General features: G+C 41.0%; 1 protein-coding gene across 2 annotated transcripts in view; it reads left to right on the top strand.

The window, feature by feature from the left end:
* syt6a (synaptotagmin VIa) overlaps positions 1 to 18242 on the top strand; it is a 109048-nt gene that overhangs the window by 75899 nt on the left and 14907 nt on the right. For both annotated transcript variants that reach the window (XM_061840457.1, XM_061840467.1), the window contains 2 exons: positions 13001 to 13403; positions 17502 to 18063. In XM_061840457.1, coding sequence (XP_061696441.1) covers positions 13001 to 13403; positions 17502 to 18063 — 965 coding nt within the window. The remainder of the gene's footprint in view (positions 1 to 13000; positions 13404 to 17501; positions 18064 to 18242) is intronic.

Genomic DNA, 18242 nt, shown 5'->3' on the forward strand with positions numbered 1-18242 from the left:
TGACCTGAGTCAGTTGATCTCAGAGCTCTACTGAGTTTGTATTCCATAAGGATCTCTTTCATGCATTCCGGGCCGAAATCATTTGGTGATCTGTAGACCAGTAGCAGAACTTTTAAAATCTATTCTAAAGATGACTGGAAGCCTGTGCAAGGACTTTAGGATTGGAGTTATATGCTCTGACCGCTTTGTTTTGGTCAGAATGCGAGATGCAGCATTCTGAATGAGCTGCAGCTGTTTAATACTCTTTTTGGGGAATTCAGTCAGAACACCATTACAGTAGTCAAGTGTACTTGAGATAAAAGCATGGATGAGCTTTTCCTGGTCTGCTTGACACACACAAGACTTGACTGTAGATATGTTTTTCAGATGGTAGAAGGCAGTTTTTGTGATTGATTTGACGATTGTTGAAAGTCAGGTCGGAATCAATCAGAACACCAAGGTTTCGGACTTTGTACATCTAATTGTTATAAAGTTTGTATAAAGTTATCTTTGACTATTCATGAATTAATTTTCCGAGCCGCTTAACCTCACAAGGGTCGCGGGATTGCTGGAGGCTATCCCAGCTGTCATCGGGCAGGAGGCGGGGTACACCGTAAACTGGTTGCCATCCAATTGCAGGGCACATGGAGACTGACAAAAGTCGCACTCACAATCACACTTAAGGGCTATTTAGAGTGTCCAATTAATGTTGCATGTTTTGGGGATGTCGGAGGAAACTATAGTGCCTGGAGAAGACCTACGCAGGCAGGGGGAGAACATGCAAACTCCACACAGGCGGGACAGGGATTGAACCCGGGTCCTCAGAACTGTGAGGCCAATGCTTTATAGCTGCGCCACCGTGCCGCCACCTTGATCCATTTTCTATATTTCAGGTCCTCATTAGGTATGCAAGTGAGCACGATCTTATCTCAGCTGAGTTACACCCTGGACTGGTCACCAGCCAATCACGGTGTACATATACATAAACAATCATTCACACTCATGTTTACAGGAAGGCCAAAGCTGAGGGTCCAACCCAGAACCTCAGAACCGTGACGCACACGTTAAGCACTACATCACCATTGTGCCCTGTATTAAAATAGCCTTGGAGAAAGGGATTACCCAAACCAGTTTTTCCAAACAAATCCGAGACGTTAAGCAGATAAAACGCTTCCTTCCTCAATCAGCATCACTCATACGCCCGCAATCCACTCGACAGGCTTAGACGCAGTTGTATTAATTCGTCGCAATAATGCCACGCTTCAAGCCTGCGCAGTGCCAACTAGCAGGCAATTGTAGCTCGTGTTTGTAATGGATGCAGCAAATCCATTTAAAATCCCCGGTGATGAAAATTAGCACCACTGAAAACAAGTGGGAGCCATCTCGTCTGTCTGTTTTTTTTTTTTTTTTTTTTTTTTTTTTATAACAAGGCCTTGTTGGACCCTATTGGTTTTTATTGTGATGCTGCTGCAAATGAAAGCATCCATGGCACAGCACATCACATCAATAATGTCTGACATTATTATTGGATGGCATCATGCTGCCCTGGTCCGACACTATCGGGCCGACACTTTTGTTTATAAATGGATTATAATACTGTTGGTCATTCATATCCTAAAGCCTGAACAAACTGCAATGAGTCATTACGGTACATAAAGGCGGTTACAAGTCCTTTGCAAATAGTGAGCTCACAATTATTCCTGTCCTGCTGTGATCTTTTGCTACTTTCAAATGGTTTGAAATTATTATTATTACATAATGACGTTTCTGACACAGTAGAAAAATACTGTACTTTATTTCCACAAGAATAGAGTAGAATAGCCTTCCCCAAGGGTTGGATGCATAAATTGTGCCAAATGTCTTGCTAAGCGTAAGAATTCAGGGCTCTTGACCAACTACTGATTGCTTTGGTAATTTTTGAGTGTATGACGTGTATAATACATTAAATCTGGTTGATTAATGTTTTAATTTCCCTCCAGTCGCTGCACTAGTTGCTTTATTTATTCAGGTAAGATATTTCATCTCAACAGGACTTCCGAGATCCTTTGGCACAAGTACATTGATATAAGGTTTGCCTGTACTGTATTCACTTTTTATCAATTGCTAAAACACATTTCTCGAAACCCCCGCTCATTCTCTCAACACCTTAAACATAAATCCAAGAATTCATGCTAAATTCACAAAGCCCCCGACTCTCCCTGCAGAACCAAATTGTTAACCCCCATAAAGCTTCCAAGCCACTGCACAATCATGAGACACTACATCGGAAAAAAGGAAAACGCAATGATTGGGTCATCAAGCTCCAGAAATGATCTTTACTCTTCACAACAGAAATGCATTTTTCAAAACAAATCAAGTCATGTTTAGTACCTCAAATAATCGCCATCATAGTCCTACACATACATAACAAATTGGCACTGCTTATCCTCACTAGGGTGTGCTGGAGCCATCCATCCATCTATTTTCTGAGCCGTTTCTCCTCACAAGGGTCACGGGAGTGCTGGAGCCTATCCCAGCTCTCTTGTGGCGAGAGGGTGGGGGGTTGGGGGGATACACCCGAAACTGGTTGCCAGGCAATTGCAGACCACATCTAAACAACCCATCATTTATACCGCAGGTGTCAAACTGAAGGCCCGGGGGCCAGATCCGGCCCACCACATGCTTTTATGCGGCCCGTGAAGGCAAATCTTCTGCGTCAACTTCCATGATTCTTGTGAAAATGTGTACCAAAATGTCAATAATTGTTATATAACACAAATGATACTGTAACTCCAATGTGGCCCGTGACAAAAATTAGTTTGACACCCTTGAACATCTTACTTTTCAATCAACGTATTTTGCATGTTTTTGGGGTATGGGAGCAAACCAGCATACCTGGAGAAAAAAAACCATACAGGCATGGGGACAACATGTAAACTCCATGCAGGGGAGGCCAGAATTTGAACCCAAGTCCTCAGAACTGTGAGGCAAATGTACGAATGTCCAGTCAGTCACCGTCTCGCCTCCTTGCACTAAATCAAAGTTACATATAATATTTTTTTAAGTTTTAGTACAGAGTTTACAAACCATCATAGTAACCGATCCACGACTTGCTTTTGCGTGGTACTAAAATGATGTTGTGTGACACAAATGGACTCTGAGGCTTGATTTTGACACCTGTGATGTAGGTAATGAAAAAAAAAGCAATTACCTGTTCATGTCTCCGAATCTTCAGACTACATTACAAAGGGGACACTGAATCTGCTTGGGGTGGGCTGCACTCGCTGTATTCCCGCTTGCCTCATTGTTAAAAAGTGGAGGAGTGCATGATCTATGAAAGTTCACCGAGAATTTCATCTAAAATATGGTACCTAATTGCTTTTTGTCTAATACAGTCGTGGACCTTCACTTTCTGCTCTTGCTCTTGCATTACGCAACAAAAGTGCATCAGAGTGCAATATGTGTAAAAGTGGATGAAAATACATTGGCAAGCTGTGTCTAAAGAGGTGAAAAGTGGTTACGGTTCAATTCAATAATTGGTTTCAAGACACTGAGTATTTAGTTGGAGAGTAGGATTTTTTATTTTAGTACTGTAATTGTCTTCTCCTTAAGTATAATATCTACCGGTAAGTCTCCTTCTGTATTTGTCCAGTTATTACTCCCTTTTTCATCCATCGGTCACTGTTGTTCATTTTTGTACTTTTTGCATGTATCCCTTTCTTCCAGGCCTGTGATTGGCTAAAAAGCCCTTACTTTTTACAGTTATAGTGCAACCAATTTATTTTGCCATGCACCCAAAAGCCGGTTCAGTGTTTTCATGTGAACAAATTTAATGGGACCCTAATGTTGAGAAGAATTTTGCTTCCAAAACTACACTTAGCAAGAAAAAATAGAATCAGACTGTATGTTGGAGAACTAGCCCGAAATAATTTGATCCTGGAATCCCATCTCCCTGCGGCATAAGCTGTCACATATCTTTTAAAATGATTGGCTTCTTTGCCATTCAGCATAAAGAGGACAGAAGAGTTTATAGTGTATGGGGTTTACATCCAAATTACAATTCTGCTAAAATATTCTGTGTGGATACTAAATGATGCTGTCCCCAAAAATTGATGAATGGGTATAATGTTGGTTTTGATTCATCACAGCATATCATCACGATCCCCAGATATAATGACAATAAGCTCCCAGAGGAACGGGTTTCGATACTTACGTACTGCATTTCTTCACTGACTCAGTTATACAGTGGAGTGTCAACGCTAGAGAAAAATTGTAATCTGAGGACAATTTGTTCGGATTACTATTTGTTTTTTTTTTAATACTGAATAATGGTCAGTAGAGTTTAATACGTTTAATTGTAGGTCACTGATGACCTGTAGTGGTGCATTGACCTGACTTCAATGCAGGCAGTGTGACCAGTGTAAGTGTCTCTCTATATCCTGTATGTGTGGTGTGAATGACTGGCAACCGGTCCAGTGTGTAGTCTCCCTTTTGCCTAAAGTCATCTTGGGTACGCTTCAGCTCCCTCTGACCCTGAACAGAAAACACCCTACTCATAGTGGATAGCTCGATTTTCCATTATAAAACAAGGTATTGTTAAGAAACATTTCACCACTTACTGAAGTTTAACTGCTGCGATTGCCTGGCAACCACTTCAGGGCGTACCCTGCGTCCTGCCCGTTGACAGCTGATATAGGCTCCAGCACTCCGGTGACCCTCGTGAGGATAAGCAGCAAAGAAAATGGATGGATGGATGAAGTTTAAGTACCTTACTAGCATAAAATTATTTTCAACACTTCCAATTGTAAAAACAAAAAACAGTAAATATCCAGCTCAACTTTGGTATCCAGTTATGACATACAATGTGTATAGTAGCACAGGAGTCTAATTGCTTGAAAGGGATTTCATCATGTTTATATTATTCTTCTCTTGTGTCCTTGAAATAAGTGAAGTAAGAAAAAAAATGAAGATGGCCCTTTTTGGCCCGAACAACCTTAGTGTAAACTAACGACTTTTTGCGTCGGGATGGTAAAAAATGGAAACAATTCCCCAAGTAATGACTGAGTAGCTAGTAGTAGTTGAGTAGTTGTTGTAACTGCATCTAAATGCATCTGCATGCTGATGATAATTTTGATCCAAATATAAAAATGGTCTCTTTCAGGTGATAAGAATTGTCCCACTGCGTGAACATTCAGTCATGAAATCGCTGAATAAGCGTCGCATGTTGTATTTGAATGTTAAAATATGATTTCAATATTTGCTCTGCCCAAGCAGAGGCAGACCACCAATCATATGTCAGAGATAGTGACTTGCGGTCAAAAAGCAGGTTAATTGTTCAATTTTCTGCCATACTCTATTGGCCATTAGAAGTCTTCAAGGAAGCAGGCATAAAATTACCTTATTAGGGCACGATTACGGCAAGAAAAAACAAACATCTTCAACTCCCAACTTCTGTTTGATTTAAGTTTTTATTGTTCTCAGAGTTAACGATGATTAACGATGAAGAATTACGGTACGGTGATTTTAACATAAAATATTACCGCAATCCCTTCAACATTGCTTGAATGTTGTTTTCTGTGATTTCCAGCCCATAAGCCGCGATTTTTTTCGTACCCTTTCACTCCTGCCGTTTATGCAGTGATGCGGCTAATTTGTGCATTTTTTTCTAACGGCTGCAAGGGGGCACTCTTGCAGAAAAGGTGAGAGTGAGACCTGTGGAATAAATGTGCCGATGTGCTGTGATTTACCGGTCCTGCCCTGATAGCGCTGCGCTACCGTGTTACTGCCGTGTCTCAGTGATTTTTCCCAGTATGTTTTTTTTTAAGTGGCCCTGTTAGCGCGCCGCTAGCTCTAGTGTTAAACTCTCTGTGTACCGTTTTTCTTTGTAAATATCTCATGTTTCAATGTGGGTGTCACTGTAGGCACTTGCGACTTTTATACAGCTGCAGCGTACGTATGTACCAAATGGTATTTCCTTTACAAATGTACTGGGTGAGGCTTATAACCAGGTGCGCTCTGTAGGCCGGGAATTAAGGTAATTGTATCCATTCTCAAAAGATGAGAAAAATCACCTGTTACTCATACAAGAATGATGAAACACCACTTAAAACATAAAACAGTCACAGTAGACTTATTGACGAGTTATTGACCATTTTCAGTATCTGCACTAATCTTTAAATCTGACTCATAGCAGTGGTTCATGTATTACAGAATCAGCAATCTCTTTGGACGTCCATACCACGTCTGAGATGCCCAAAAATGATCGGGGACCTATAAAGCATGGTGCCGCTGTGTTTCCACAGATGCAAAACATTTCTTACCTTATCGTATTTGTGCAAGGCTCAAATTAAGCCATCTCGTATTGCACTTTGCGAGTCTAAATTTGCATTTTGCACATCAAAAACATACTGAAAAGCAAAACTGCAAACCAGTGTTATTGCGGAGTGAGGATGAAAGCAGACAGAGGCGTATGTGAATAAACGCGCCCATGTCACCGATGCGTGGATGCGAAAGTGAAGTTATTCAATTGAAGGGAAGGAATGCAAGGGTTGCAAAATGTGACAAAAAACGAATGGTAAAAATGTGGTCGGTTTTCACAGTGAAATGCAAAGCGAGGACCCGTTCTTTTCAACACAGGCCGAGTATTGAGGCTGGGGAACTCTCGCCACCAAGAGACCAAGATGAAGTTAATAGAGTGAGCTAATCAGTGATCTTAACATTAGTCTAGTTTACAACATGATGTCAGCCTGAGTGTGGCTTGTTTTTGTTGTTGTTTGTTTGACAGTATCAAGCAACCATAGCTGTACATATGGTGTGCTTTCTACTCAATGTTGTTACTCTGTAATATGGCCAATTCGATGACCTGTTAATGGCAAAACTAATAAAATACACTAATTGAATGCAAATAATCACTACAATTTGTTAGTAGTGAGTAAGTAGTTTTCTAAATACTGCAAGTAGGACATATGACAAACTTCTTGAACTCCCACATGAGCATCGTTTACCTCATTGCCGGAGTGTCAAAAGCATTTATATTTCTTCTTCTCCCCCACCGTGGTCTCACACATCCAGCTTATCCACTAGCACTTAACACCTCCTCGCAAGTGCTGGAGCTTTAGGATTTGGGGCTGTGGGGGGTGGGATTATGGGATTTTGTGAATAGGACACCACAGAATAAGCACTCCAAAAATGGCTAAGGTGCCCACATCAAGATTAGTGGGAATTATTCCCGCCCTTGGGGAAAGCAGGCAGGAAGACAAGATCCCTGTGCATGTTGACGAAACAGCTTTTACACATTTACGTTGCAAGCGACAAATCCCATTTTGTGCTGAATTTTGATGTATTGTACATTTCCAGTGTCATGGTATGCCAATCCTCCCCCGGGTCCGTTTTGATTACTCAACAAGCACAGAAGTGCCTTGTAATTAACTCAATTTCCCAATTAAAACACAATACATGCACTTAAGGGAGTTTGAGATAGCACTATGTATGCAAATGGTTTGGGAAAGGTCAGCAGTGTATCCAAGTGCTGAGTAGTAGTCGTCGTAGTAGTTTTATCAGAGCTGAACCACGTCTGTTCAAGACAGTTCAGTGTGTCTGTTAAATGTTTTCTTGCATCTTGTCAATCAAGGGCCCCTTCAAAAATGACATTTATCACACTTAGAAATTTGGGATGTTTTATGTGTCAGGAGAGTCGTTTTTCATTCATATGTAAAATGCTTGAGGTCTGTTTAGTTGTGTGTTTGGTGCTATATAAAAAAAAAAAAAAACAAATAAAACTAGAAATGGACTGAATTCGGCTGGCGGCACAGTGGCTCAGCTGGAAAGCGTTGGCCTCACAGTTCGGAAGTCCCAGTTTAAATCCAGGACCCACTTGTGATGAGATTGCATGTCCTCCCCGTGCCTGTTGTGGGTTTTTTCCGTGCACTCCGGTTTCCTCCCACATCCCAAAAACATGCAACATTAATTGGACACTCTAAATTGCCCCTCGGTGTGATTGTGAGTGCAGCTGTTTGTCTCTATGTGCCCTGCGATTGGCTGGCAACCTCTTCAGGGTGTACCCCGCCTCCTGCCCGTTGACAGCTGGGATAGCCTCCAGCACTCCCCGCAACCCTCGTGAGGATAATGGAAAATGGATGGATGGATAATTGAACACTCTAAATGGGCCCTAGGTGTGATTGTTAGTGCGACTGTTTGTCTCGATTGGCCCTTCGATTGGCTGGCAACCAGTTCAGGGTGCCTCCTGCCCGTCGACACCTGGGATAGGCTCCAGACCTCCCGTGACCCTCATGAGGATAAGCAGCTAAGAAAATTGATGGATGAATCAATCAGGCTAGGTGAACTACTAATTAGCACATCTGCCTCACAGTTCTGAGGACCAACGTTCAAATCCCCCCCCCCTAGCCCCCCCAAGAATATACCCCGCCTCTCACCTGGAGATAGCTGAGATGGGTTCCTGCATGGCCATGACCCTGGTGGAGATAAGCAGTACAGAAAATGGACAAACTGTGATGAGCTCAGATGTCCAATAACAGAATCTCACCTGGGTTCTGGTTGGGGGTGAAGTTTGGGGGCCAGGGAGGGGGGGTTCTTCTTGATCACACCCTTTCAGATTTCACGGTCATTGTGCACATGAGCTTTGAAGTCCCCCGTGGAATTCGGAAGAACTTTCTTACTACAATAATTTTATGTGGCCCATGAACAGAAATCTTCCATGATTCTTGTGAAAATCTGTATCAAAAATTCAAATTGTCATCCATCATGAACAATAATGTTGAAATATTACAAGCATTTTTGTATTGCCAAATATGAACAATAGCTGAAAAAACCATTACCCTTGATTTCTGATTGCAAAGCTAGTTCATAAATCTTGTGTGTAACTATGATGAGGCGATTAAAGATTTTTACAGTTTCACAGACATAACAGTCCTCTAAGAGTAACAACTTTTTTTATTTTTTTTTTTATTTTTTGCATGGCTTCTTTTAATTAATTGGTGGGGACAGAAACTTTTATCTCTGGAATGACCCAACTGCTGGTTTCGTTCCACAAAATTAAATCCAAACAAGGTAATAAGTCAACTCCAATTAGATTATCATACTGCATTTTCCGTCCCGTAGAATTTTGTTGTTTTTTTTTTTTATTTTGTTTCTTTTTTCTACTCAGGTTGATGAGCGCTTTTCTAACAGATGACCTGGTTTCCATAGAGACACTGTTTGATTAGAGGAGAAAGCCCTCGGGTATCAATTTGCGGTCTTACTCCATTTCCCACCAAACGTGTGCACCACTGTTGGAACTCATTGAAACCTCAACTTAAATGTTACGTGGCATTGTAATGCAGCATTGGTGGTGGCGGTGTACTTCCTTTGTGCAAGTCATCCGACAAGGAGCTCAGACTAAAAACATCGTCGCCTGCCTTGCTGCCCTTTGCTTCAGAGCCAGCAGCCACCTGAAGGAGCGTTGTGGCCTGATTGATCTCGCTTCGGCGTTATTGATTGCGAGGAGTGTTTCTCAGCGTGAAGGAACCCCGAAGAGATCGAGTACTGGCCGGCAGTGTTCCACTCCTGCAGAGGCGTGGGTGTAATCATTAATAGTGCAGCTAAAAAAGCTGGAGGTCGTTCCATTCTCACGCTGTCAGGGGAGCTTGCATCCGGCGGGAATAATATGTTTCGCTCCATTAGCCGTGTGTCTAAAGAGGAAGACCAACGGCTTTTCTTTTTTTTTTATGATCACTTCAAATTCATCTTACGATCATGGCTGTCTGTGTCTTACTGTTGCTGGATTATTAGCGCTCAGGTCTTTCTTTGCAGCACTAATGTTATTAGCTGCTTTTCAGCTTGGGTGATTCTATTTCTGTAGCCATTACCGTAAACACTCCCTTCACTTGCACGTCTGATCGACAAGTGTGCAGAAGTGTGGTGGCGCAGTCGTTCCCTCATTAACCTTTTCCCGCTGGACTAGAGAGTCAACACTCACGGAAACTGTGAAGAAAGGTTGAATACAAGCAGAGCAATTAAATGAAATAAATAACACCTTTACACCTTCAATTACAAGACCAAACCCTATGAACAATTTAGTGATTTTATTTTTTCAACATAAAAAACAAGAACATTTTTTCCTTTAGGTCTTTAGAAAGTTTCATATTCAGAAAAGATAGATAACACCATATTGTGTGGGTGTGGCACAGTTCAGAAAATGCACGGTTTTTGTTTGGCTATAGGGTGACTTTTATTTCATTGTCATTTACATTATTTTGATTAATCATAAATATATCTATCTATGGCAGTGCCGTTTAGTAAGAGGCAGAACAATAAAACGCTCTTCAACTGGATGGCAAAATGTACAATAAAGCTGTGTATCCAGCTTTTGCAATTCATCCAACAGAATATGTCGTGACACCAAACAAATAAATCACCTTTGCGTTCAAATAGGCGGCACGGTGGATCAGCTGTAGCGTGTTGGCCTCACACCTCTGAGGACCGGGGTTCAAATCCCCAGGTGTGTCGTCAATTAACTCACATGTTGTTTTCAGTTAACCGATCATCATCTGGGCTGTCCCGTGTTCTTTGAAGAAAGAACTTTTTGTGCATGTAAACTTTTGACATTGAAGAAAATAATGCAAAACTCTCTAAGGCACTCTCGTTCTCATTATTGTGGCATTTAACAAAATTAAACAATTTTAGCGATCCTTACTGACCTGAAACAGGAGAGGTTTATTTTGATATGACTTCAGACAGTGAGACAAAAACGAAATGAGTGTTTTTGAACAGTGTATGTACACTTCTGGCTTCATCTATCCATCCATCCATCCATCCATCCATCCATTTTCTGAGCCACTTATCTTCACAGTTGTCACGGGAGTGCTGGAGCCTCTCCAAGCTGTCATCGGGCAGGAGGCAGGGTAGATCCTGAACTGGTTGCCAGCCACTCGCAGGGCATGTATCTTTGTCATATCTCCTCTTCATCCACACATGGCCATCTCCTGATTTGCTTCATACTTCATGACTTCTTATTCCTGGTTCGGCTCAACTCATGCAGGTCTGATTAGGGTCACAAAGAAGACAGATAGAAACAGAAAATAATTTTGAATCTGTTTATGGTAGACTTTTCAAGTCTTTTGGGATTGCACTAGTTCCATATGCAATGTTCTCTGCCTTTTATTTACAAAACCCTGTCCAGTCTGTTAACTTTCTACAAGTATCTACAAGTGTAGTGTCAGCTTCAGTTTGCCACGAAGAAGGATGGTCAGGGTCAGCCATGGCATAGTCACCACCAGGCTTTCAGCAGCTCTTCTGTGATATTTCACATGATGTGTGCTGGACTCTGCTCCTGTAAACAACAGAGACCTGAGTTCCTAAAGAGCAGAAATTCCTGTGCATCGCTTGGATGAGCTGACGAGAGCCGTTCAATTAGGTACAGAACTTCAAAGTCATCTCGGTGTGAAAGCAATCTGTTCCCGTTCAAGTCGGTAACATTTAAGATCTGTTAAGATGTGATATTCAGTTACTACACAAAAGCGCTTTTGACTCCGAGACTTTTCCCTTCTCTTCCTCAAAGGATGCTTATTGTCCTTTCACATTTCATCAATGGTGTGGGTTTAAAGATTAAACAGCCTCACCAGTGAACATAATAAAGATGTAAAGCACAAGGAAGCAATCTGCTTTTCTCGTAAGAAAACCAAAAACCGATCCAGAGTGAACTCATCCTTGCCTGGAGGTTATAACAGCTTCTGTTTGTCTTTAGCAGGGGGAGATTTAGCTCAGTAAACATTCTGGAGAAAAAAGAAAGAAAGGAAAAAGCTAATTCAGTGTGGCCTAAAGCGCCTTCCTGCGATCTGTGCACTATCACATGCAGACTAGCATCTTCTGAGAGCACCACTCATGTGTGGTAGATAAATTAGCGTCAACGCAGTGGGTGGAATAGAACATTGCTCTAAAATGTGGGGAATTGAATTCAAACTTGGTCGAATGGGGAGCGTTCCAGGTATTAGACGCTGAAATATAATTACATGGAATGAAAAAAGCAGTGTTGCTTGCTTGTTCTCCCTCGGGCCCCGCGCATCTTGCTTGTCAGTGTCCTCGGCCCGTGTCCAAGTCTTTGTGTTCAATTCCAAGCGCTTTCAAACTAAACAGATGTGACCAGGCTCTTTTTTCTCTCAGCCATTTTGACACCTCGTCTCTCATCCCAGGAGTCTTCTTGGATTGCCATTCCAATGGATTATCTTTAACCTGTAGTTTGCATGTTCTTCCGTGCTTGTGTATTTTCTCTGGGTACTCTGACCTCCTCCCACGTTCCAAAAACATACATGTCATGTCTTAAAGACTCTAACTTGTCCACTGGTGTGAATATGAATGTGAATGGTTTTATATGGGTCCTGTGATTGGCTAGCAATGAGTCAGAGTGACCGGCTAGCGAGCAGTTTTGGTTGTAGGCTTCGACACACCCAGCCGTGAACCTAGTGAGGAAATGAGAAAACAGGTGTGCGCCTCTGGCTCACTCGGTAGAACACATCATCCAGTACCCAAAGGGTCACAAGTTTGAATCCTGGCTCCAACTATCTGCGTGTTGAAGTGTCCTCGGGCAAGACACTGAACACTAATGTGATCTCAATGGGCGTGGCAGCAGCTCCCGGTTGTCATATGGGTGAATGTGAGGCTTTATAAAGTTCTTTGGGTACTGTGATGGTGTAGATAAAGTAATATATGAGTGAGATCAATTTCCCATTATTACATTTTGGATCAATGACAGTTTAGATGTCCTAGTTTTGTTTTGTTTTTGATCGTTTTAATATAATTAACCATGCATAGTTGAACTTATGATCACGAGTTTTCCTTTCTGCTTGAGTTAGCAAATATGGAGCGGTGTCCAATAGAGTTCAAAAAACTATTTTTCTTACTTAATATATTGCAGTGTTCCATGAAAATACAGCACTAGGTTATGTGCAAAAATACTGACCTAATATACTGTCTCTATTTGTCCTCTCACCCTCATCACTGCCATCTGTTCATCCATATTGTGTTCTCGGACCCTACGGCTCGCCACCAGACGCTACTTTTGGCCTCCTCCTTGGTGTGTTTGTGCTCTGTGGCTTGGTTCTGTTGGGCCTCCTGGCTTTTGGCTCCTGGAAGCGGTGCGGTCTGCCTCAGCGGCGCAAAGCCAGCTTCCTCGCTCCGTCCCCCAGCCCGGAGCACCACCCACTGCAGCTGCCTCGCCCGTTGCCATTGCCGTCACCCCCAGGTCCCCGGCAGCAGCAGCAGCCATCGGTTACCATGGCAACCGAGAAAGTGAAGGACCCCGTGGGCCCGATGGGCTTCCTGGAGGCCGCAGTTAAGATAAGCCACACTTCTCCTGACATTCCCACTGATGTTCAACTCTCCATGAGGGAGCACTTCCTGCGTCGCACACAGCGCATGCAGAGACAAACCACAGAGCCAGCTTCCTCTACCCGGTTAGTTACAACACGTGTCTTTGTGCACTCTTCATACACATACTGTGTGCCAGACTTACTAATAAATACTAACACAAAGTCTAAGACTGATAGCTTCAACACAATGCACCCTGGTTTCTTATTGGTTATGGCGGGGATAAAATATAAGCGTATAGTAAGTGTTGGTATCATTAAAACATTTACTCATGAGACAAGTTCATAAAAGACATAATATATTATGTAAACTTTAAGGCTAGCCAAGTCATTACAATGTTTTAAACACTGTAGAGCAGCAGCTTCCAAACTTTTTTTTTTTTGCTCAAGACCGGTTTCACAGAAATATGTTGGTGGAGTACCGTATAAAAATCCATTAAGAGTTTGGCACTTTTAATGATAGCTATGGAGGAAGTCACGTCCAGTCAAATATAATATTTCATAGTTTAAAAGCAATTGTCTATTCTGTATATACATAAAATAATATTAATTCAGTGTCTAAACAGCATTTAAACATACAGTATATGTCAGAATATGAAACAATAATGATAAATATAACAAACAGTACTCTTAAGCAAATTCACACAAATAACTCAATACAAATGCGCTCTGTTGAGCAAAAGTGCAACTTTTTTACTTCAAACAATGAGGGTAAACATGAGAAATTTGTGCTAGTGTTTTGTGATCAAATATTATGTATTTTAAACAGGGCTTCAAATCTTAGTAGCTGCTAGAGAATTATTTTATTTTTGTTGAAAATGTTTAACTAGAATTTCAATGTTTAATAGCTAAAGTGTTGTGGCTGTTTTGTTGCAATTTTAATTCTTCAAGAGGGAACATACATAATAATTTTCATTACTGTACTCCACATTTTGTTTGCTCTCCATTCTCCTGAGATATATTTTATTCTCTTTTTTTTGTTAAACAGTGCGAAATAAACAGTAATTGGGGCAAAATAATTTTGCAATAAACTTCCATGCAAAATACATTTTACATTTTCTGTTAGTGAGTTTTTTCTTTTTTGGTTAAATTTTTATTGCGTTGTATTTATTGTGGTCTTTTCTAAATCTCGTATCTGACACCCTGTAATAAAAATTACAACTGGAACCAATGCTTACGATAAATAATAAAATCTAAAATAAACTTTTTAAAAAAAATTAATAGTTATAAAAAAGCCTAGCAAACATGTTCCAAAAAATTATTAAAGCTAATTTAATTTTAAAAATAAAAGTGATAATGATTTTTTTTTTAAATTAACACAGATGTCCATTTTTGGAATTTTCTCTCACATTATTTGGCTTTTTTTTCTGAAGAATCGCTCCCAAGATGTTTTTTTTTTCCCCAAACAAATATTAGCTTTTTTGTGTGGGTACTTTTTTTATGTATCATATTAATTGACCAGCAGTTAAACAGATGTTCGGAGGCACAAGCAGATATGACTGATTTTAAAAACTAACAGACTCCATGACAAAGATTAACAGTGAAAGGGAGAGATTTGGGACAGAATTATAATGCATACGGAACATTTTGATGTTCCTTTCACATTTAATTGAACAGCATCGTTGTTGCGCTTCATTGGCGAGGAGAATAAGATCGCATTTGATGCAGCATATTATTTAAAGACATTCTTACATAATCCTAGATGATTTTTAAGGCAAAAGTGGGTTGTAACCCGTCGTGCAACAAGTCAGCAACCTCAAAGGCATGTGCATCTTCTTGCAGGTCATTAGAGTGAAGCTAATTACATGTGACGACTTCATCTGAAGTTTTCCACCAAAGGGACAAAATGCTGTGCACGATTGTGTGTTTTCAGCATGTTGAGCGACCGCAGGCTCGTCATCCTTTGAATCATTTTGTCCTTGAATTAAAGCAGGAGAACACCCCCGCCGGGCTTAAACTCAACGACTCATCAAGCATTCGGCATTGACTCGTATCTGTGGCAGTGGTATCAGTGTCACTTCTTCATCACTGATTAGCGGTGAACAGCATCTGCTCAATTTTGACTTGATCCACTTCTCTATGTTACCATTCAACATTAATTAAAAGTACGCTTTTGTCCTAAGATGAAAAATTAACCGCTTTGGAGGATGCAAAAAAAAAATGAAGTTGGACAAAAGCTCTTACTTGTCCCTGAATTTTAAATGTTCATTTTAGAACTACATTGTTGCTACACACAAAAAAATAAATCATAACTCATTGAATTGTCACGCGGTGTTCATAGTTTGATTTTTTTTTTTTTTTTAGAACTATTAGATGTTGCTACCATTACAAAAAAGACTTGAGTGTTCAACAATGCAGCATAATTATTACATTATAACTGTAATTGTCAATAAAGAATGGTTTTATCATGTTATTTAATGTATTTGTTAGGGTTTGGCTCTTTTGTTTGTGTTCATTACCGAACACTTCAGTGGCAGCAGTGCACTTAAATGTGCAATCTGCTGGAAATCAAGATGAAGAAATTTGACATCGTATGGAATGAATACAATGCAACAATACATCTGTAAATAGTACGTTTCTTTCAGCTTGTCCCTTTCGGTGTCGCCGCAGCATGTCATCTCAGATGAACGCACATATATGTTTGGCACAATTTTTACGCCGGATGCACCTTCCTGACACAACCCTCCTCAGGGAGTGGAGGCCCCAGTGGGATATGAACCCACAACCCCTGGTTTACCAAACCAGTGCTCTAAACACTGAGCTACGGGGTCTCCACAATACAGCTTTAAATAAACCGGATAAAAATATAAATGCAATTCCGATTTTTCAGAATGTCTCAGTGTGCAAACCTAGAAGTTAGTAATGGTGTCCTGGTTCACTTGCAGCTATGGTGCAAAAAAGGTGATGAATCGTTGTCGTTGAATGAGAATGGATGGATGGAAGGATGATTGTTTCAGAGAATGGGATGACACACTAGGAAGTGTCTGGCCATAATTTGTCCTGTATTTTCCTTTTGTCAGTAATTCCTCTAAGCCTGATATAAGGGCAAGACTGTACATATTGAAGCTATGACGTCAAATATCAGAATCAGGATTAGAAAAATCGTTATTTGCCAATTATGTCTGAAACGCTAGTTGGAGCCGCTCTAGTACGACGTACGTTATGACAGACACACACTCAATTGAGACATAAAGACATTGCAGTAACAGTCACGGAGTAATAAAGGACTGCTAGGAATCTGGCAATGATTGAACTCATTTCTTTTTTTTTTTTTTTTTTTTTTGATAATTGTGCAAAGGATGGCGAGTCCTTGAGCATTTCAGTTAGAGTTCCTAATAGAGCAATAGTCCAGGGCAATGACCATTCTGCAAAGTTGTCGAGACTTCGAGGAATGTATGAAGTTTAAAATTACTAGTTGTGTGATAATTTGCAACAATGTCAACTGTGCAAGTGTTGCAGATATTCCTCAGTCGATCGTGCAAGTGAAGCTGATGCATGCAGGCTAGTACTGTTTTGCTGTATACTGTATTGTTCAACAACAGAAGTGCAGACGCTTGGCCTAAATCTACATTTTTCCTTTTTCTTAAACTATGGTCAGACAATACAGGATCAGAGAAACATCCCATTGTTAAGCACTTCACCTCAGGCAATCTGATGCTCGACAGGCAAAGAGTTTCTCACACCCAAATGCGAAAAACAAAAAAATCCTCAACTTTGCGTAAGCTTTTTGATAACAGTCACATAAAGTTGCATGGTAGCAGTTACTAGCATACGTCCAGGTCACAAATACCTGGATGAAATCTACCTAGGCGCCGACATGCAAAAATAACAACTATGTATATAACTAGAGTTCAGTAACACACTGTAGTTCTGAGTGAAACATACGACATACTCGCATCGGCACACTTCACAGTAATGTCAGCGGCTGGATGAGTGGCTCATTTATATGATAGGAAACAAAAAACATCTACATATTCTAATGTTTTTTAGGGAGAATGTGAAGTTTGATATAAATTATCCTTTGAGAAATTTGACTCACTAGCTACACAGTGCTAGCTAACCCATAATAAGGATATCTTTATTATAAAGTAGTACCACAAGTTTGAAAAATGAAATTTTTTTTTTTTTTTGCTAAACTCCCATTAATCATTTCCATAACTTCCCGTGTCACTTGTCTCGCTGCAGGCACAATTCCTTCAAAAGGCACCTTCCTCGACAGATGCAGGTTGGCAGCCTGGACTTGGGGAACGACTACATGTTGGAAAAAGAGGAAAAATCCACAAGCATCGGCCGCATTCAGCCGGAGCTCTACCAACAGAAAACATTAGACACCGAGGACTCCTCCAAGAACGGCAGCAGCAAAAACTGTGGTAGGATTAACTTCTCTCTGAAGTATGACTACGACAATGAGGCCCTACTCGTCAACATTATCAGGGCGGTTGACCTTCCCGCCAAAGACTTGTGCGGCACTTCCGACCCTTACGTCAAGATCTACCTGCTGCCCGACCGCAAGAAGTTCCAGACGCGCGTCCACCGGAAGACCCTCAACCCCAACTTCAGTGAGAACTTCCACTTTCCCGTGCCTTACGACGAGCTGGCAATCAGGAAGCTCCACATGAGCGTCTTCGACTTCGACAGGTTTTCAAGACACGACATGATCGGGGAGGTGGTGATGGACAACCTCTTTGAGACGTCGGACCTAGCCCGCGAAACAAATATATGGAGAGACATCGAATATGCCACCAGCGTAAGAATACAGTATTACAATACATTACTTTTAATCCATACATTGAGGTCTCTTCGTGTGATTTCTTCAATAGTTTATCTATCTTCTAAACTCGTTCCAGTTCAAGTCGACAAATTAATGGACTCCAAAAATCATACAAAACCTATCAGGGATCTACAACACATGTTTTTGCAAACTGC

The sequence above is a fragment of the Syngnathoides biaculeatus genome, chromosome 2 (assembly GCF_019802595.1).
Source record: "Syngnathoides biaculeatus isolate LvHL_M chromosome 2, ASM1980259v1, whole genome shotgun sequence".
In the NCBI taxonomy this organism is placed as follows: Eukaryota; Metazoa; Chordata; class Actinopteri; order Syngnathiformes; family Syngnathidae; genus Syngnathoides; species Syngnathoides biaculeatus.